The following is a 22,535-nucleotide window of genomic DNA, read 5'->3' on the forward strand; positions in this document are numbered from 1 at the left end:
AGAACCAGGATTGTGGTCATACCTAGCAGCAAGAGAAGCTTGTGAATCACTCTTTTTAGTAAAAATGTATTATTATTGTTACTAACAGAGTAGTCGAAAAAGGGATTATTAATGGACACCTGACACTCTATGCTGCAACCACTATGCTACCTTATTTGTGTTGAGAGGCACTGGACAGAGTATGACTGGGACTTTGGCGTTCAACACAAAACAAGCTTGAGCATAAACAAACATTTTGTAGACACCTACCACGTAGAGACAAATAAGTCATGTTTTAAGACTTGTAAGATATAGCCCTGCAGACAAGGAGCCGGCATGAGTTGAGTGCCTGCCATGTATGTGGAGCTGGCTTAGAAACTTCCCCTACAGTATATCATATAATTGTCTCAACAAAACCGTTGAGAGATAAAGACACTAGGGACTCAAGGCAGTGAGATGATTCCCTTAAGTTCATGTGTTTAGTAAATGGTCAGGCCGAGATTCAAAATCCCAGAAGTGTGATCTTGGGTAGGTTGCTTAACCTCTCTGTGCCTATGACCTCCTCGGCTCCAAAATGGAGCTACCCTGTAGGATTGTTGTGGGCTGTGGATGCTTTCATGCAGTTAAAGTTCTTAGGACAGGACCTGGCATGCAGCAAGCCCTCAGTGAATGATTAGACCTCGTTAATTATTACTGTTATTGTGGTTATTGCTATTGTTTTGTTTTTTTCTTTTTTTAAATTTTTTATTGGATTTTACGTTTTGGGGTACATGAGCAGAGCATGTAAGACAGTTGCGTAGGAACACACATGGCAGTGTGCTTTTCTTTCCTTCTCCCCTTCACCCACATTTGGCATTTCTCCCCAGGCTATCCCTCCCCACCTCCCCCTCCCAACATGTTTTTGTTGAGACCGAGTCTCGCTCTGTCACCCAGGCTGGCGTGCAGTGGTGTGATTTCAGCTCACTGCAACCTCAACCTCCCAGGTTCAAGCGATTCTCCTGCCTCAGCCTCCTGGATAGCTGGGATTACAGGGGACTGCCACCATGCCTGGCTAATTTTTGTATGTTTAGTAGAGATGGGATTTCTCCATGTTCCTTGGGCTGTTCTTGAATTCCCGACCTCAAGTGATCCTCCGGCCCTGGCCTCATAAAGTGTTGGCATTACAGGCGTCAGCCATCACGTCTAGCCATGGTTATTGTTAATCCTAGCACTGATATCATCTTCTACTCTACTCACCCTGCACTTAATCCTAATCCTAGTGTGACAGATGTTATATGAGGAATAAAAAAGGCTAGGAATGTCCAGAGAGAGGATAGATCCTTTTGACTCTGAAACATTAAAAAGCCTCATAAAGAAGTAGCATTTTGCTGGACTTTGAAAGAAGGGTAGAATTTTAACAGGCAGAGGTAGGAGTGAAACTGGACAAAGAAGTTATTCCAGGGAAAGGGATTACTTGAAAATAAGCATCTAGAAAGGGAATGTGTGTCGTGGGACGGGAAACCGCATAGGTGAGGACAGCAAGTGGGCACAGGTGGGGATGGCGAGTAGGAGTTAAGGCAGGGAAGGGGGCGGGCCAATGCCTGGAGATAATTTCAGGAGGTTGGGCTCTTACCTGAAGGCAGTGGGGAGCCCTGGAAGGTTTTGATCAACACTGTGCCAGGGGGAGATTGCCATGGCAACAGCTCTGGGGGAGGACAGGAGGGTGGAGAGGCCAGCTCACTAACTAGTAGCACGGGTTAGGTAATAGGTAATGAGGATCCAAATTAGAGCTACAGCTTTGGGAGAGGCTAGGAGAAAACAGAATGAGGACAACACGTGGAGGGAGAATTAAAGGACCGCTGTGGCTCTGTGTGCAGAGGGTGAGACAGATGGAGTTGTGAAGCTGCAATGCCTAAACCCACTGTCTGAAGCACAGGCTCCAAATAATTTCAACCTCAGAGGGTATGATGGCATCTGCCTATTGTGACAAATGACTAAATTACTACTTTTTAGTTTTTTTCTAGCTGGTTCTGGTTAGATCTTGAACTGTTTACTTGCTCATTCATTTCATTAGCCATGTGTCCAGTGTCTATGTTAAACAAGCCAGTAAAAAGACCATGTCTGCTTGAGACACTATTTATATGAGCAAGGTACGGGGTGGGCTGCTTTAAGAAACAGGCCCTGAATGCATGGCATTGAATCGACTGTAGGTTCTTGCTCATGTAGGTTTAGACACAGTTCAGGGATGGTGTGAAGGCTTGATGATGAGGGGAAATTAGCCTACTTTTAACTTGTTCTGCCACCCTCAACTTGTAGCTTCTCTCTCATGATCCAAAAGGGCTGCTGCAGCTCCCACTGTCGCAGGCATATTCAGACCAGCAGGAAAAGGGAAAATAAAAGGAAGGGCTCACTTCCCCTTTAAGATCAAGACCCAGAAGGTGCACATATCACTTCCACTCACATCCCATTAGCTTGAACTTGTTCGTATGATCCCAAAACTGCAAGAGGGGCTGGAAAATATAACCTTTAATTGGGTGTCCATGTACCCAGATTTAAAAATCTACCACCATGGAAGAAAGGGAACTAGATAAACAAGTGCAGTCTCTGCTATTCTGCTACACAGTCTCTGCCAGATGTCTACCCTGCCTACTGCAATGCAGGGAACTTAGCAAAGACTTAAGAGAATTTTTATCAAATGAATGAATGACAGTGCCATCACACGTACTGGGGGTACCAAGATGAAATAACATATTTCTTGTTTCCAAGACGCTTTTAGCCTACAAGGGGCAGAGGCTAAGAAAGTAAAGAATTAAATGCAATGAAATGTTCCATCAGGTAGGATAGCAGCCTGTGTGGAGCCCCGGGTAATCAGTTACAAAGGACAAAAGCAGCAAAGGTCGGAAAAGGTCTTCCTGTAGGAGATGATGCTCGGCTGATTCTGGAAAGATGAGTAGGTGTTTTCCTGGTGCTCCAGGTGAGGGAGAGCCGATCAAGGACAAAAGGAGAGCATCGGCAAAGACCAGAAGGTTTAGAAACAGCCGTACTTATTTAAGAGCAAACAGACATGGACCAGGAGGGCAGGAAGGAGAACAGCAAGGGAAGAAACTGGAGGAGGTGGGTGGGGTCAAGTCTGGGGACCTCAGTCTTTATCTCCCAGAAAATGATAACCCTTGAACCATTTCAAGTGCAGATGTCTCAGGGGTCAGGGGTGTGTGTGACAGAATGACATTTTCGTTTTTGGAAAATTGCTTTGGGTCCACTTTGCAGAGAATGGACTAGCCGTGGGGACAGGACTAGAAGCGAGAGGCAAAACTCTGGCAAAAGCCTCATGTTTTCTTCGCAGTGACTAATACTCTGTAAGCATGACTTTCAGTGATCTAATGATCTCATAGAGCTACAGATATTTTTATCTGAAATCAATTAAAGTCATAGTTGATTTTTTAAAGATAAAGGCTGATTGATTTTGTTTTTCTGTCACCAGTTTTTCTTCCAGTGGTCATTTTCACTTCCTCTGCTTCTGCTGCTTCTGCTGAAGTCCATGAACTGGTATTTACAGAAGCGTGTGTGCCCTTGGGAAAGTCTCCTGCCTTCTGCGTGTAAGCCAAATTATGAGTGGGCTGGAAGAAATGAACTCCACCACTCTTTGCCGTTGAAAAACTCCCTGATATAAGGAAGAGTCAATGGCATCTAAACCATGGAAACTGAAAAGGAAGGAATTACCAACTGTCTTATTTAACAGTGAAAAAGCCAGGCCAAGACATTCAATGATGTCTCCAAGGTCACCCAGCAAAGCAACAGCAACAAAACCAGGAGCTAGGACACGGGTCCTTCTCGTTCAGGTCTTTTCCCACTAATAGGATCAAATGTCACAGCTTAAACAAGGACTTTGCCAGCCTTTTAGTCTTCACTGATTTTTTTCTTTTGCTCAACTACAGCATGCATTTTGAAATGATGACCTTGAGATTTCTTTCAGTTCACATTTTCATGATTTACAGAGTTTACCATGAGTGTGTTTTGTAGATATTTCTCTTCTAACATGAATACATCCTGCAGTAAGCACTTACCCAGCCATTTGATTATTTAATGAGAATTTTCCAGTCTCATTATCATCTTAGTAAGCAGCACTTTGAAGGATGGCCAGCTCCCTGTCATACAGAAGACCTGGGATTGACTGCACTGCTCTCATACGGCTGGACCCTGTGGTAGGTTCCAGTCTTTGACTTACAAATATGGTAAGGCAATAAAGAACCTCTTTGAATCTTGGTGATCACTTACGATTATCCCCTTAGGGTGGATTCTAGATGGAGAATACTTCCTCAGTCTAATATTCATCTCACAATGAACAAAGCCAAGAAAAAAATCTTAATTGTTACCCCCACAATGCCAATATCACACACCCATACATACACACTGCACTACACTCATTGACATGCTACACTACAGATACACACATTACTGCACACACCCCTAATACTACACATACACACACTACTCACACATACCACTGCACACATACATACCCCACCACACTACCATACCCCCCACACACTGCACACACATCCCATACCATACACACACCCCCCACACACATTACCATACCACAAACACACACTGCACACATACACATCCCATACCACACACACACTACACACACACTTCACTGCAACACACCTCCACACAACACACCACTGCACACACACCCCACACTACATACACACCACTGCACACACCCCCACTACATACACACCACTGCACACACCCCCACTACATACACACCACTGCACACACCCCACACTACATACACACCACTGCACACACACCCCCACTACATACACACCACTGCACACACCCCACACTACATACACACCACTGCACACACACCCCCACTACATACACACCACTGCACACACCCCACACTACATACACACCACTGCACACACACCCCCACTACATACACACCACTGCACACACCCCACACTACATACACACCACTGCACACACACCCCCACACAACACACCACTGCACACACCCCCCACACTACATACACACCACTGCACACACACCCCCACTACATACACACCACTGCACACACCCCCCACACTACATACACACCACTGCACACACCCCCCACACTACATACACACCACTGCACACACACCCCACACTACATACACACCACTGCACACACACCCCACACTACATACACACCACTGCACACGCACCCCACACTACATACACACCACTGCACACGCACCCCACACTACATACACACCACTGCACACACCCCACACTACATACACACCACTGCACACACACCCCCACTACATACACACCACTGCACACACCCCCACTACATACACACCACTGCACACACCCCACACTACATACACACCACTGCACACACCCCCACTACATACACACCACTGCACACACCCCACACTACATACACACCACATGCACACACACCCCCACTACATACACACCACTGCACACGCCCCCACTACATACACACCACTGCACACACACCCCACACTACATACACACCACATGCACACACACCCCACACTACATACACACCACATGCACACACACCCCACACTACATACACACCACTGCACACACACCCCACACTACATACACACCACATGCACACACACCCCACACTACATACACACCACTGCACACACACCCCACACTACATACACACCACATGCACACACACCCCACACTACATACACACCACTGCACACACACCCCACACTACATACACACCACTGCACACACCCCCCACACTACATACACACCACTGCACACACTACTGTACACATTACACACGTACACACTACACACACCTTGCTGCACACACACCCAATACTGCACATACAAAAACACATACAGAACCACACCACACAAAAAAAACAAAATACAGCACACACTACATATATACACCACTGTGCACACACATCCCACACTACACACTTCTTACTACACACACATCCAATACTGTACACACACAAAGAACCTACCACACACACACAAAATACAGAATACACAAAACACACACACTACACATACACACCACTGCACACATACACACTATGCAGACACCCAATACTGCATGCACACAACCACACTCCACACACACAAAACGCACAACACACACAATACACACACACCACTCCACACACACTCCACACACACCCACAGCAACACAAACATGCACACACACATACTTTCTGCTTCGTCCTTAGTCTTGACTCATATCAGTAAATGACATTATGTCATGCCATGTTATTCAAACCAAAAACCTGGGAGTTCGCCCCAATTTCCTTCTCTTACTCACTCTGTTGTTCAGTCCCTCAGCATGTCTGGTCAGTTCTTCCTTCCATGTATAAGCACATCTGAACGCTGCCCATTTCTCTTCATCTCCAGGATCATCACCTTGATCCAAGCCACCCCCCTCTCTGCAGACACCGGAAGCAGCCCCTAATTCATCTCCTTCTATCCAATCTTGACCTCTTCTATTCTACTCTCTATACAGCAGCCAGAATAACACAGAAACGTCATTTAGTTCATGTCATACCTTCTCATAAAAGTCTACACTGTTTGCCTTATTTTGGAATAAAAATACAAACTATCCCGTCTTACAAAGGACTCCTTCCCACCCTTCTCACCCAATGCCCTACCTTTTCCCAATGGATTCACTTGTTCCATTAAGAGAAGGGTATGATATGGTTATAGGCACTTGTGATGCATTAGTGAAAAAAACGAAGATTCCTGCCCTAATGGAATTTACATTCTAGCAGGGTGAGAGAGAAGATAAACAAATAAGTCTAAAGCATATGTAGAATATGTTAGAGGTTTTAAGTGCTATTCGAAAAAGAAAAGTAGAAGAGCATGGGAAGCCAGCAGTTATAGAGAAGGTTCTAGGATGCAATTTTAAATAGAATGGCTAGGCAGCATATTTAGTGCTTTTTTTGATAAATGGGGAAAGAGTTGAACACAAAATATCTGAAGGGAAGGGTTTCTAGACAGAGACGAGTTTATTTTCTATACAGTAGCCTGAATAATAGACTATATATATCTTATATTCTACTTTGGTGAGTTCAGATAATAAGCAAGCAAACAAACTAGGAAAATGTCAGAGAGTGAAAAGTGGCATGCACAGACCTCAACTGGATGGTGGGAAGTGACTGACCGGGAGCTGCTGTAGATTACTTGTCTCATCTCTTCCTTACACCAGCCTTATAAGGCAGGTCTCGTCAGCTTTATTATACAAATAAAGACATTAGTGGCAGAGAAACGCTGAATAATTTTCTTAAATTCACTCAACTAACTTCTCCTGTCATTTGGCTCCATTGTCCCCTGTGTGTTCTCCGCCACCATATTTGTCAAACAGCATGTTTATGATTGGGTATTTAGCCACTTTGCATTTCTGAGTAGAGGGGAGAAAGTGTGTCTACCTCAATGTGGTACCCCCAGCGCCTGGCGCAGTGATGGACCCACCATCAGCACACAGTGATGCTTGCCAAATAAGAGCACAAGCATGAGCTGCTGTTCAACTCCTGGTGTGATTGACTCTAAATCTGGAGCCCTTCCTCGTGATAATGGGAATTGATCCCAAAGTCATGTGCTGGTTTTAAAATTGATTCACAAATAGTTTGAGACATTTCCATCGAGTCTGTTTTCCATCTTCCTGAATCTCAGTGAGCTTTGACTCCTTCAACCAATGGCACGCATTGTAAATGATGCGAGGTGACTTTGAGACTAGTTCCTGAGAGACTGTACAGCTTCTGCCTAAATTACTGGACACTTGGCCTCTACACAAGAAGCCCCACTATCCTGACATGACCATCCTGGACGGGCCACATCATGTTGGCTTTCTGGGTGGCCATCTCAGCTGAGCCCAGTATCCAACCATTTCTGGCGAAGAAGCTGTGTCGTGTTAGAAGTGGATCCTCTTGCCCGTCCTGATCCAGCCCTATCCATTGGAGTCACTGGCAGTCTTTACAGCTGAAGCCCAAACATCAAACAACAGAGAGAGATCCTTCCCCCGTGCCCTGTTAGAATTGCTAACCCAAAGAAGGCAGTTTTTCTTTGCACGAGTAAGACTGGGGAGGTTAGTTACATGGCTATAAGTAACTGGAACATCAAGTAAAATCTTTTTTTTTTGACAGAGTCTCACTCTGTCACCCAGGGTGGAGTACACTGGTGCAATCTCACCTCACTGCAACTTCCACCTCCCAGTTAAAGCAATTCTCCTGTCTCCTGCCTCAGCCTCCTTAGTAGCTGGGGCTACAGGCATGTGTCACCACATCTGTCTAATTTTTGTATTTTTAGTAGTGACAGCGTTTCTCCATGTTGGCCAGGCTGGTCTTGAACTCCTGACCTCAGGCGATCCACCCGCCTCAGCCTCAGTGCTGAGATTACAGGTGTGAGTCAGCACGCTCAGCCCAAGTAAAATCTTATTTACTTCTCTGTTGTGTTTATTGTTGATCTTCCTTACTTAAATATAAGCTTTCCTCTCTTTCTCTCTCTCTCTCTCTCTCACTCTCTGTCTCTCTCTCTCTCTCTCACTTGCTCTCTCTCACTCTCTGAGATAGGTCTTGCACTGTCATCCAGAGTGGAGTGCAGCAGCACAGTCATAGCTCAGTGCAGCCTTGAACTCCTGGGCTCAAGTGGTCTTTTCTTCTCAGCCTCCCAAAGTGCTAGGATTACAGGTATTGGCTGCTGAGCTCAACCCTGATTATAAGCTTTCTAAGTGCAGTAATCTTTGCCTGTTTTGTTTATTGCTGTCTTTCTGGCACCTAGTAGAGTACCTGGCATATACTAGTTGTACAATAACTATTTATTAAATAAATAAATGAATAATAAGAGTTTTAAAACACATACATAGAAACAGGAAAGCAGAGAAAATCAGCCCTTAGCCTTCTGGCCAAAACAAAGAGAAAAACATGAAGCTCACAAGATTCCCAACGACTACAAGATAAAACACACTGGATGCTCTGGAAAAGCCTGGATGTTTCTGAAGTGATTTACTGCTATCACTTTTACTCTTGCCTTGTCCTCCCCCCATCATCTTCCTAGATGGTGAGAGATTTTCCATGGTTTCAGTCATGTCTTACCTCATTCCTTGCCAAGGCTGGAAGATCCTAAAAAATACTAAGTGCTCCAAAAATATTTAGTGAATGAGATCTCCAGGCATCCAAAACCACAGAGTGAAGCTTTACATCCATGCGAGTAATACACAACTGGGCTCTTAATTTGGAAAGGAAAGGATCAGCTAATTAATATGCAATGTCAGCAGCCTCATATATTTTATGGTACAAAACAGAACTGCATGTCCCTCAGCCCAGTCAATTTCCTGTTTGTTATCACATTAGACATATTCCAGGGCAGATGGAAAATTTGAAGGACATTTCCAGCCATTAAGATGGATATAAGTCTTTCAGAATTGCATATAAATAGATAATACCCCCATCAATATTTTTAGAAATTAGGGTTCACATAATTTTTTATTAAGCAGGAGCTCTTTTATCATGTAATTCTGCTTCCTTCAGCTGAGAATCGGGCTTCCCAAATCTATATGTTGTTGATGTTAGTCCAGGTTTTAAGGCAGTTTCTGTTCAAAATTTCACACAAAGATCCTTAAGTTCCAATCTCTGACCTCAGCTCTGCCTGACTTTTAACAAATTATCAATTAATGATTAAAAAACAATGGATTTAGCGCCTCCGTTGTGGTTCTTGTGTTCAGCAGTCCTGGATGTTGTCCTGTGAAATTTTCAGACCGGTATGAAGAGGTAGCACTCCTATCTCCGTTTTGCATAGAATAGAAGGAAGGCACAGGCACCTGCTAACCTGCTCAGAGTCACAGCTAGAAAGTAGCAGAGCCTTAAACTTCGTGCTGGATTGGCTCTGACGCTGCGGAAGGAGATGGAAGGCAAGCTGGCGTTTATAGCACTCCCCCCATGCACCAAGTACTGTATTGGCTGCTATACATTTATTTTGTCATTTTAGGCCACATTATAAAGTACACATTTTTATATATCTGTATTATAGATCATAAAACTGAGGTTTGGAGATATTCAGCAATTTGCCCAGGGTTAAACAGTTACTAACTAGCAAAGCCGAGATGCAAGTTCGCTCTGTGAGATGCCACAAACTGTTCTTTTCTTTAAGCAAGAACCTGAGCATGAGCTCATGAAAGCTTTTCTTTTGTGCAGCCCGAGACCCATTTGCTGTGCAGTCCAGCAGTTGTTGAACTAATGTGGGAGGCAGAGGTATTCTGTGACTTTGAGAAAATCTTAAACCTTACTAACTTTCAGCATTTCTATCTGTAAATGGGTTTAGAATACTCTCTCTCCCTATGCAACAAGACCTTTAGAAGTAAATAAAGAAACTTTCTGTCCCAAATCCTCACTTCTCAGATAAGGACACTGAAGGCCTCTTTAAGTTGCTCAGTCAGTGATGACTGAAACTAGACTAGAACCCCCATCTGTAAGCCTCTGCTTCTAAACGCTAACATTTATTTTATAAGTTAAATACATAGCTCTCATGTGTATGTAAAATGAATACATGTTAAAAAGTTTTATCCAACTCATCCAGTAATGAGCAAATCAGTGTGTGCTAAGACCAATTCACAGGAAATTTTTGTAGAATGGAAAGATATATAGGTAACTAGAAATGTTGAAATAGATTTGCTAAAATATACAAAATAGATTAACATTCAAAACACCATAACATGTAACATTTAGAGTTATCTTTTCTGCATGGCACGAAACAGTTGCATCTTGACTGGACAAAACTCATTGGCATTGCTCTCAGTTTTCTATAAGTTAACTTTTATCCTTACAGAATTGTAAATAGATTTAATAGAAAGACAGTCAAAGGTGCAGATACCTATAGAATGAATGATTCCTTGAGGGATCTTGGCCATCCCCTGAAAGAACTCTAAATGATCTCTTTGCCAATTTCTGAATTTTCCATATATATATATAAAGGTGAAAATTTCAATACCTTTCCACCATAGGCATTGATTTTGCTCACAGATCTGTGGGACAGTGAAGTAGCTCTCCTCCCCGCATCTCATTCTGGGATCCAGGCTGGAGGGGGCAGTAGTTGCTTGGGGCATGCTCTTCTCCCTAGTGGAGGTCAGGACTTCCAGAGAAACAGCATGAGCATGTGATGCCTCTGAATGCCTGTGCTTGGAGGTGGCACATTTTCAGTTCTGTCCGTATTTCACTGGTCAGAGCAAGTTATGGGAAGCAGCCCACATTAGTGGGAAGCACAGTCCTCTCATGGATGCATGGGAGTGCATATTCGCTGAAGAGTCATTATTCTTCTGATGTTCACATCTGATGTTCTGATGTGCCAAGAGATGCAAAAACAAACAAATAAAGCAAAAAATCCCACCACACATCTGGACACAGAGACGCTGCGTTAACACAGAGGAGCAACTTTTACATACAGATATCCTGTTGGGATCATTTACCCCTTTTCTAAAAGTGAAAGAAAATATGGCCGGCCATCCAAAAGTACTTTTGGAAATGAACTCACATTGATGCTTGGCTTTCTGACATAATCTACCAATAGCATGAAGGATTTCATTGAGATATTTGACTCTTACCTCGTGCGTTTAATGAGTGCTGGATAAAAGTTGGTGATGGAACATGTTTCTTAAATAGGGCACATCTAGCCCTTTGGTTTTTCAGAACCATGTTTTGAGAGAATGAAAAATTATGGAATATTCATCTGGAGCATTTATTTACTCAAAGAACTTGAGGAAATACTTTAGTTTTAAAAGAAGATGACAGCTGTAGTTTTTACATGCAGTCAATAGATGATACGTGATATTTTAATGGATTGGGTTTTTTTTGCCACAATTTATAGTGAAAGCACTTTATGGTAAACAACCAAAGAAGAAAAATGAGGATTTCCAGTTTAGGTTGAAAACCACTTGGGGCATTGCCCATAAAGTCTGAGATCAGGATGAGAAGTCCACAATAATAGCACAGGGATCCTGCCCTAGAACAGGGGTCTAGGCGAAGGGGAGCAGTCAGTCTGAGGGAGCACTGATTCCCCAGAATTGGAGCTTAAGAGCATCTTCCTCTTTCTCTTAATTCCATTTGTTCTTCCTGTTCCTCTTTTTCATTATCATGGCAATCATACTTGCCGCTGCCATTTATGAATTCCTCCCTCTTGTGGTAGATTCTGTGCATAGCGCTTTACATAAGCTTGGTGACTCAAGTTCCTGCCTGGTTCCCGCAGACAGGAGGCTTGTAAACTATGGCTGGGACTTGCATTCATAAAACCTGTTTGGGGTGGTCTCAGAAAATTTAACAGGAGCCTTAACTCAATATCAAAGAGACTTATCTGTTCTTCCTCTGAGGAAGAGAAGGTATTTTTTTCATTGTTTTTTCTTGATCAGTTTGGAGCATCAAAAGAAAAGTCGAGACAATTCTAAATAATGCAGTGTCCTACATGAATTAAATTATCTCATCTTTCAATAATCTTTTAAGAAAGTCATTATTATGCGGATAATATATAATACAAGGATAATCATCATAATAGAAAATGAAGTTCAGAGAGATTAATAATTGGTCAGGCAGCAATGAGAATATAGCCCAAGGAACTAGCTGGGATTCAGCAATGACCTCAGTAGACTGAGACATAGACAGAGACTGAGACAGAGATAGAGATAGAGATCCTCAGCGCTTTGTGTCTCTACAGTTAGCTTTGAAACTCACCATGGGCACAAGAGGTAGATGTTATTTAGTTCCTTCATGCATTTCCAGAGAAGAAAACCAAGTACAAGAGAACTGCTGTCGCTTCCCCAAGCCCACTTAGAAAGTGCTGAAGCTGGAATGGAAACCTAGGTCTTCAAACACCAAAAGCTTCCGGAATCACAGGCCTCCTATGAAACACCTGAATTTTATTCGGTTTTTGATATTCACATTACTTGGGAAGAATTTTATTTCAGCATGAAGCACTTTCTGCTAATGAAGACACTATATTCTGGGCTTTGGAGAAAAATCTGAGTTTGAATCTCTGTTGGGACATTGTTCTCTGACTCTGGGAAATCCGCACACATTCTTTTTTTTTTTTTTTTTTTTGAGATGCTTTGTCACCCAGAGTGCAGTGCAATAGCACAACCTCTGCCTCCCAGGTTCAAGCAATTCTCCTGTCTCAGCCTCCCAAGTAGCTGGGATTACAGACACATGCCACCACGCCCGGCTAATTTTTTGTATTTCAGTAGAGACAGGTTTCCATCATGTTGCCCAGACTGGTCTCGAACTCCTGAGCTCAGGCAACCCACCTGCATTGGCCTCCGAAAGTGCTAGGATTATAGGTGCGAGCCACTGTGCTCAGCCACACACATTCTTGAATGTATATTTGTGTAACACCAACTTCAGTGGGCAGCTATGCCAACTAAATGAGGTAAAGAAGATGCTTAGTACTGGGTCTAGCCATGTGATTTCTTGGGAGGCAATGAGCCCCACATGATGGAGATATTTAGGCAGAAACCAAACAGCTTGGCTAAGATTGAACTGGATTAACACTTTCTAGGCTAGATTCATGAGCCCTCAGTGAAATGTGAAGTCACTGTAGTGTGTTCATGTGATAGGCTGAATTACGGCTCCTCAAAATTCATACACCGAAGCCCTAACACCCAGGACCTCAGAATGTGACCATATTTGTAGATAGGGCCTTTACAGAGGTAACCAAGTTGAAATGAGACCATTAGGATGGGAACTAACCCATCTGACTGGTCCTTATAAGAAGACATTTGGACACACTAGGTGAGCCTAGGGGCCTTGCACATGGAGGAAGAACCATGTCAAGATACAGCATGACGTCGGCCATCTGCAAGCCAGGGAGAGAAGACTCGGGGAAGACCAAGCCTACCCGTGCCTTGATCTCAGACTTCCAGCATCTAGAACCCTGAGAAAGTAACGTTCTATGGTTTCAGCCACCCGGTCTGTGGTATTTTGTTACGGCAGTACTATCAAATGAATACAGCTTGCAGTCAGCATTTTATACCATATGGAACGGAAAATATCATTTCAGTTAGTGATACGTGTATTCTATCATGTGGACTGGGTTGTGATATAAAATGTGGGTCACTGTCACAGAAGGTAGAGCAACTTCGGGCTTCATACCCAGAAGTTCTCTTCTCATCTGGATGTAATAGTAGCCATGAATATGGTACCATTCATATTATATCAGTGCATACGAATTGAATGCCTTTTCATGCTAAAATTTGACAGATGTTAACTCCCTTCATCCTGACACATCCTTTCAAGGTGATTATTATTATTCATACTTTTCAGGTGAGGCCATGACTGGTTATTAAACCTGCGCAGGGTCAAACACTTCGCATTTTTCAGGGACAGGGCTCCTACCCAGGGTGGGTAGTCTCAAAAGCCTGAACTCTCCCTATTCACCATCATGTCCTGCGTGGACAGCATCACCTCCTGGCCAGGGGCTTAGCACACAAACGTCAGCTGAGATGGAGAGTAAGAAGGTCTTGGCTTTATTAGGATCTGCACCTGTGCCTAAGGGCACAATGAGCCCTTTATGATTTCAGGAGAAACAGAGTGCTTCTCCAGTTGACATGGTGCTTTTCTTCTTGTACCCAAGGTACACTGAGCATCGTGGTGTCTGTGGGGTGGGGTAATGAAGCTTAAGGTCTGCTGTCTAGAGAGTCAGTCAAGCCCTAAGAGAGGGAGGAAAGAAAAACGGCCCCATCCTTTTTGTCTGAAGGCACTGAGAATAGCGTCTATGGCTGCTGCCTCCAGCCCCCTTGAGCAAGTAGACTCTGGGTCAGACGCTTCTAAACGCAGACACATGGGCTCATTAGTGAGAAAATGGCAGTGGATAATTGGGATATGTAAATGACATGGGCGAACTGGGTGTTTTAACAATCAGGACCCCAAGAGAAGAAGTGTCATTTGCTGGAAAGAAAGGAACAGACTGCCCAGGGAGCCAATTACTGGAGCCAGAAGAGGATGCTCAACTTAGCAGGGAGCCCACAATCCGGATGGTGAGAGGCTGGGACATTGTGGGGAGGATGCTCCACTTAGCAGGGAGCCCACAGTCGGGATGGTGAGAGGCTGGGACATTGTGGGGAGGTTGCTCAACTTAGCAGGGAGCCCACAGTCGGGATGGTGAGAGGCTGGGACATTGTGGGGAGGTTGCTCAACTTAGCAGGGAGCCCACAGTCGGGATGGTGAGAGGCTGGGACATTGTGGGGAGGATGCTCCACTTAGCAGGGAGCCCACAGTCGGGATGGTGAGAGGCTGGGACATGGTGGGGAGGTTGTTTCTGCCTCTAAAATGTAAAGTGACCCATGGCCCAGTCCCGCGTTTTTTAGGTACCAATTCTTGGCAATATCCTTTTCTAAATACCTCTTGCAGCCAGCCCCTCTTCTCCAAGATCTGCCTCAACATCTCTCAGCTGGGCTCTGCCTTGTAATTGCTCTGATTGAATTGATTTTTCTCACTTCCCACCTCTCCTTTACAGAGTTGTCAGAAAGCCCTTTGTGGAACCACCTGGGACTAGGTCAGTTTATGCTTAAAGTAACTCATGACCCCCAAGTTTATAAGCCTGGTATGTGTATGAAAGCCTTCCCCATGTGGCCTCTGTTCTATCCATGCTTGCCTCCAACCATCACAACCACTTTTCCTGGAAACTCCACTCTCTGTCTTACCTCCAAGCCTTTACCTACGCTGAGCCTGCCACCTGGAACAGCATTCTCAAGAAATAATACACTGTAGTGGTTAAATGTTAGACTCCGGAGTTAGATCACCTGAGCCTGAATCTTGGGGCTGTCATTTCTTAGTCATGTAACGTTGGGTGCAGTACTTAATCGAAGTATAATTTTCATCATGCTTGATATAAAGAGCAATAGCCGTAATGCCTATTTCATAACTGTGTCGTGAGGATTAAATGAGATAATCTATAGCGCTCAGCCCAGTGCCAAGTGTACAGTAAGCACTCAATAAATGTTATTAGAGTAATAAGCATCTATCATGAGTCAGGTCATTGGCAGCAATGACCACGGAAAGATGAGTAAATTGTTTTGCATTTTATTAGCTCGTCTTTGCAACTAAATGTAGAATTATTTTTCCTTCTGTTTCTCGTAGATGGAGAGCAACACCTAAAACAGGCAATCAGTGAATGCTCACTGGAAGGATGAATGAATGAATTCATTAAGTAGATAAATTGAATATTTTACCCAACATAATTATTTAAAAGAAAAAAGGCAAAAGTGGCATTAAGAAACATGCAAAATTAATTTAAAGGTTAACGTTAAAATTGCAAATGTGAGGAAGAAAAAGAAATACTTTTCCAACTGAGAACAATCTAAGCCCCTTAATCACTGCCATCTGGAGTGAAGGTGAGCGCCATTTGGCTTGGAGCTCATTCATTCTCCATCATGCATGACTTGAGTGCCTGCCATGATGCTGTGTCAGATGCCTTCCGGTAATGTAGTCAATGCGCACAGTATATCACAGGCTGCAACGCCCTACAGCCCTACCTCAACGTGGACCCTGGAAGGAATGATACTCAGACCAAGTCTGAGGCAGGGAGGGTAAGAAACATTGTCTCATTATATCACTGAGGAAACAGGCGAGATATGAGTCCGGCAACTTGCTTGAGATCACTAAGCTCGAAGTCGCAGAGCCAGGATGATCTAAACGCTGAATGCTATTCTGCCTGCCGCTGCTGAGTGACATGTGCAGGGGTGTTCCTTAGCTTCTTCTCCTTCGTTCCTGGGAAGGCTTCTCACCTCTAAGGAAGCAAGAGTTCCTCTGTCCTAGTGTACAGTGATATGAATCCTAGGAAAGGGGAAGACAAAAGGAAGACCTGGAGGAAGGGAAGAGGGCAAATTCTTAAATTTGCTGAGATTAGGTTTTCAAGAATAAAAATATATCTAGGGTAGTAATGGGATCCATTGTTCCCAAACATATATCCTTTTGGCCCAGGTTGTTTCTAGACCCAGAATTGGAGCTTGTCCTGTCTCCTCCAAACAAGCAAAGGGTGCTCTTTTTGGCTACAAAGACCTGTCTCACTGGCTCCGCCCAGAGGTAGATTTAGAGCCAGGTCCAGAGTAAGCATTTTGGGGACAAATTATTTCATCAGAAGTAGTTTCATGTGGACTTATTTGACGGCGAATAAGGCATTCCTAAGTGCATGGATGGTGTTGTTGTCAGAAGCGTTGAGGGCTGGAAAGGCAATTCTGTACCCAGGATATGAGTCTATTCCAAGAATGGCACATGTCTGCTCCTGCACATGATTAGAAGGTCTAATGTAATCAACTTGCCACGAGGTGGCTGACTGGTCCCCTAGGGAAGGTGCCCCACTGGGGGCTGAGCATCTCCATCGTTTGCAGGTCAGACATGCTGCAGTCCTGTTAGCAGTAGTCAGGATCAGAATATTCACAGAGGGTATTTCTGGGTAACAAGATGATTACTGTTGCCTTCTGGCTGATTTACATTTCATAATTTCCTAACAATTACTTTGCATTTCTTGTGTAACAAATAATAAAAGTGAATTAAAAATTGGCCTAAAGAAATTATTTAATGTGTTTGGGGAACAGAGTGAGAGAGGCGGGCAGGACCACCATCTGCATATGCCTGTGAACCTGAGACTGAGTCCTACTCATTCAATGACAGCCATAATAACCACCACTGGAATATCACCTCATTACTAGATGCTTACAACCCTGGAAGGTAGTACTTGTAGAGGAAGGTAGTATTTGTAGGCTCAGAGAAAGCCCTTTTGTCTCTTTTTACTTACTCATTCCCAGGAAGTGCCTCACCTGCAAGGGAGAGAAAGTTTACCTGGACTTTTCACCTGTACAGGCAGATGAAGACCAGCTAAAGAGAAATGCAAAAATGAAAGCTAAAGCATGGAGGAGGGGAAGCCGGCGGCTGGGTTTTCAATGCAACACTTCTAGCTGGGGCTCAAAGCCAGAAGGGGAATGCCTCATTGTTGTCCTCACTGATACTGTGTCACTAATTCTTTGCTTTGGTGCCATGTTCAGCTACAGCCTGAGGCTTTCAGGGACTTTAGCCCTCAGAGAAGTTTCCTTCCAATGGGATATAGGATGTTGGATTTCCTTTCACTGAAACCTGTGCTGTGGAGCGCTGTTATTATACAGTTGCTCAAACGATACTCAGTGCACACCCTGCTTTTCATGATGTTTCCAAAGACCCCATTAGAAATCTAAACACTGCTTGCTATTGGATTATAAAACCATCGAAGCAACACCATTTCCTAGACTGAAGTACCTGGCAGTTTCCCTATCAGTGAGTTTAATTGGCTCACTTATGAATTTGTTATTGACTTAACCGCATCTTTAATGGGAGACATGAAAAAAGCCCTTGCATCTTTTTTTTTTTTTTTTTTTTTTTTTGAGACGGAGTTTCGCTCTTGTTACCAAGGCTGGAGTGCAATGGCACGATCTCGGCTCACCGGAACCTCCGCCTCCTGGGTTCAGGCAATTCTCCTGCCTCAGCCTCCCAAGTAGCTGGGACTGTAGGCACGTGCCACCATGCCCAGCTAATTTTTGTATTTTTAGTATAGATGGGGTTTCACCATGTTGACCAGGATGGTCTCGATCTCTTGACCTTGTGATCCACCCACCTCAGCCTCCCAAAGTGCTGGGATTATAGGCGTGAGCCACCGAGCCCGGCACGCATCTTATCTTAAATTGTAATATTTGACTCTTCATGTACCTGAGAATCCCAACTGTCATTCTGGGAATCTGAACTTTTGATTAATTGCACAATAATAAATTCTCAAGTCTTCTTTCCACATTCCTTGACCCATATTCTTTTTTTTAATGTTTATCTAGTGAAACTTTTTATTTTAAATACCGTCAAAATGTTTTTATCATGGTTCTTAAGTTGCAAGGAGCATAAAGGAGCAGGAAGACTTCCTAAGTATAAAGACTTTCACAAAGTTGAGATGAAACAAAACGAACATATCACCCACAAACACACATCGAATGCTTGTGTGCCAGGCATTGTGCTGGGAGCTTTACTCTCTTCATTCACTGATTCATCCTTTATTCATGCTGTAAACACAGATTGAGAGCCTGTGATAGGATAGACATGCTTCCAGGATTTGAAACGAGGATGCTTAGTCCCTGCTATTCTTTAGAAAGATACCAGTAAACACAGCACTTTGGGAGGCCGAGGCAGGTGGATCACGAGGTCAAGAGATTGAGACCATCCTGGTCAACATGGTGAAACCTGTCTCTACTAAAAATCCAAACAATTAGCTGGGCGTGGTGTCGCGTGCCTGTAATCCCAGCTACTCAGGAGGCTGAGGCAGAATTGCCCGAACTCAGGAAGCGGAGGTTGTGGTGAGCCGAGATTGCGCCATTGCACTCCAGCCTGGGTAACAAGAGCGAAACTCCGTCTAAAAAAAAAAAAAAAAAAGCTAACAGTAAACAAGTAAACAGAATGTACATAAATGTAATGAAGGAACAAAACAGGAAGAAACTGAGAGAGAAGAGCAACTTTGGAAAAGGTGCTCATAGGTAAAGGGGAAGACTGTTTCCTGGTTAGCTGGGATGGGACTAGGACAGGAAGAATACAGGTGGGTTTGGCGTGTTGTGCATAGCAGGGCTAACACGTGGGCTGGAGAAGGCTTTGCGGTGCCCACCTCCCACTTGGAGATATTCTAATCCAAGCAATTCCCTTTTCCTTGGGCTTTTTCTCCTTTCCAGAGACTGCCCCGACTGGTTACTTACTCCAACTCACTGCCGAGGGTTAATCTAATCATAAACGTATGGGGGTCCTACTGTGCAGCTGCCACGTTTCCACGTGCAATTTCATACAATCCTCACAAAACCCATCAATCAACGAGCAGCCTTTTTCTCTGGGGTTCTAGTCATGACTCTTCCTGTTTAAGTTCCCATACTAGAGGCTGTTTCTGGACAAACAATTCTGTTGCACTGAGAGTTTATTTTTGTACCTATCCCAGTATTTTAATGATTGCCGTCTTATAGTTTAACTTCCTCTGGAAACTCCTCCCTTCTCGATTTGGGGACCCTTTTGGAGGTTTTCCCCTTTAACAGTCATTCTATAGCGTGGTGGTTCTCTGACTCCTCCCCTGCCCCAGCCCATGCGTTTGTACTCCCTTTGCTTCCTCCTTCCCCCCTTCCCCACTTCCCCCTCCCCCTCTTCCCCCCTTCCCTGTCTCTTATGCTCTCCTTGGCCAACTTCTCCAGGCAAATCCAGAGCTGGTGTTCTTGCAGGCCTCTTTTCTTATACACCAGGGATAGATTCTTGGCCTTGTTCACAGCCTCTCCCCTCCACCCCAGCTGACAGAGATGAGGTGAGAAAGTAGGAAGGAAAGGAGCACCAGGTGCCACGGGGCAACATGAATGGAGGCTTCTCCGATGGCGGTGGCCATGGAGGAAGGGCAGGAGGCTCCTGTCCTTAGTCAGTGGCTTCCAAGGTCTAGCCTTTGCGTAACTGTGGCCTCACTTTACTCTCCTCTCATTAAGCTCAAGACACCCTTCCTCTCTGCACCTGCTGTTCCACTGCTTGGAGGGCTCTCTGGACATTTACATAGTTGTTCCCAGTTTGTCATTGGGATCTCACCTCGAAGGGTCTTCTCCAAGATGAGGCCTTCCGCGACCAGCGAGTTTAGAGACGCTCCCCCAGTCACTATAGCACAGCACTCTATTTTCTTACCACATAGTATTTACAAATATTGGAAATTCTGCAGTTAAAATTTGTCTTTTCATTGTCTTCCACCGACTAGGACGCGGGTCTCACAAGTGTAGAGACCTCATATCTTCAGGATAGAGATCACTGCCCTTCGCCTGGGAAGTTCATGGCGGGGGGGCGGGGGGGGGCGGGTTAGACATTGGTTGAATGACTGGAAATTTGGTGGAGAAAAGGAATGACTGGCCTGGGTGCAAGTCGGGAGCAAAGCAGGAACCGAGGATTCTGACTGCATTTTCTTCAGCCTTCTGCCCACTCAGGCTGGTGGAGGTGCTATTCAAGGACTGGGCGAGCGAGGGCCGCGGCATCCACCTTGAATCACGAACCAGAGGGAAGAGGGTCACAAGCTTCGCTACCACAGAGCGGGTGCGTTCGCGGTGCGCCAGGCATGTCCAACCCAACAACTTGGATTTTACCTCTGAAGCCCAGAAGCAGGGGTAGCGGGTTAGGGAAATTCATAAAGCTGCAACCAAAGAGCCAATGTTTGGAGGAGACCACCCGCTAGTCCTTCCTCCCCTACTCTTCTTCCCCCCACTGCCCCCCGTCACGCCCCATCCAGGGGAAGCCCCAACGCCCACGGGAGCTCCGGGAGCCGGGCTCCGCTGCCGCCTAGCGCACTGCCTGGCTGCAACGGGGGCGGTGGCAGCCCAGGCGATCCGGGGTCCCCCAGATAATCAGGGGTGGGGGTCGGCGGGAAAGGGCGGGGCTCCGCCGCCCAGGCCTCCCGCCGCGACGGGGCGGGACAATGGGGCCCCACCCCGACGAAGGAGGGAGGGAGGCATGCGCTCGGCCCGCGGCGCGCTCGCTGCTGCTGCCGCTGCTGCTGCTAGGCTGAGGCTGGAGCGGGCGGGGAGGGGCGCGGGTGGGAGGGCGGAGGAGGGAGGAGGTGGCGGCGGCGGCGGCGCGTGTGGCGGGCGGGCGGGAGGGCGGCTGGCACCGGGCTTGTAAATAAACTGCGATGCTGTCTCGGGCTCGCCGGCCTGGGTGCCGCCGCCGCCGCCGCCGCCCCGGAGCGCCGGTGCCAGGCTCCCGCCGCCGCGCGCCCTAGCGCTTCCGAGCCAGCCTCCCGCGCCCTCCCAGCCTTCCCGCAGCCCCCGGCCCGCGACCCTTGGGGTCCCGCGGCTGACCCGCGCGGGATGTGATCCACTGACCCCCTGCCCGGCCTCCCCTGCCCCCTAGGGGGCCCGCCTTTGCCTGCTTTCGGGGGGGGTGGGTGGGGAGGGGCGCGCGCGGATCATGGCATTGGAGTTCCCGGGCTTGCAGCCGCCGCCGCCGCCTCGTTCACGCACCCCAAGCGCCCCTTCTTCCCAGAGCAGCAGCGGAGAGGGCGAAGCGGCCGGCGGGGGCGAGGCAGATGGGGCTCAAGGCGCGCCGGGCGGCGGGGGCGGCTGGCGGCGGCGGCGACGGGGGCGGCGGAGGCGGCGGGGCCGCTAACCCAGCCGGAGGGGACGCGGCGGCGGCCGGCGACGAGGAGCGGAAAGTGGGGCTGGCGCCCGGCGACGTGGAGCAAGTCACCTTGGCGCTCGGGGCCGGAGCTGACAAAGACGGGACCCTGCTACTGGAGGGCGGCGGCCGCGAAGAGGGGCAGCGGAGGACCCCGCAGGGCATCGGGCTCCTGGCCAAGACCCCGCTGAGCCGCCCCGTCAAGAGGAACAACGCCAAGTACCGGCGCATCCAAACTTTGATCTACGACGCCCTGGAGAGACCGCGGGGCTGGGCGCTGCTCTACCACGCGTTGGTGTGAGTACCCGGCCGCTCGGGGCGCCCTCGGCGGCGGCGCGTGTGGGGGTTTGGGGTCGGGGTGAGAGCTGAGAAGTCTCTGGGGCTTT

The 22,535-nt window shown here is 46.3% G+C and overlaps 1 protein-coding gene and 1 long non-coding RNA gene across 6 annotated transcripts in view; one reads left to right on the plus strand and one right to left on the minus strand.

The window, feature by feature from the left end:
* Positions 1–16,024: 16,024 nt before the first annotated feature.
* LOC144579756 (uncharacterized) lies at positions 16,025–21,338 on the minus strand. Of its 4 annotated transcripts, XR_013528099.1 has the most exons (4): positions 21,123–21,338; positions 20,581–21,018; positions 17,762–19,390; positions 16,025–16,800 (listed from the first exon to the last, which is right to left on the minus strand). It is a non-coding gene; the product is annotated as an uncharacterized LOC144579756 (long non-coding RNA). The 4 variants fall into 4 exon arrangements; XR_013528100.1 differs by lacking the exon at positions 17,762–19,390; XR_013528098.1 differs by lacking the exon at positions 17,762–19,390 and having other exon boundaries at positions 16,025–16,828.
* Positions 21,339–21,656: 318 nt separating this feature from the next.
* KCNQ3 (potassium voltage-gated channel subfamily Q member 3) overlaps positions 21,657–22,535 on the plus strand; it is a 354,430-nt gene continuing 353,551 nt past the window's right edge. For both annotated transcript variants that reach the window (XM_035276763.3, XM_035276764.3), the window contains exon 1: positions 21,657–22,446. In XM_035276763.3, coding sequence (XP_035132654.1) covers positions 22,061–22,446 — 386 coding nt within the window. In that variant the 5' untranslated portion in view covers positions 21,657–22,060. The remainder of the gene's footprint in view (positions 22,447–22,535) is intronic.

Source organism: Callithrix jacchus, chromosome 16 (genome assembly GCF_049354715.1).
Source record: "Callithrix jacchus isolate 240 chromosome 16, calJac240_pri, whole genome shotgun sequence".
Taxonomy (NCBI): Eukaryota; Metazoa; Chordata; class Mammalia; order Primates; family Cebidae; genus Callithrix; species Callithrix jacchus.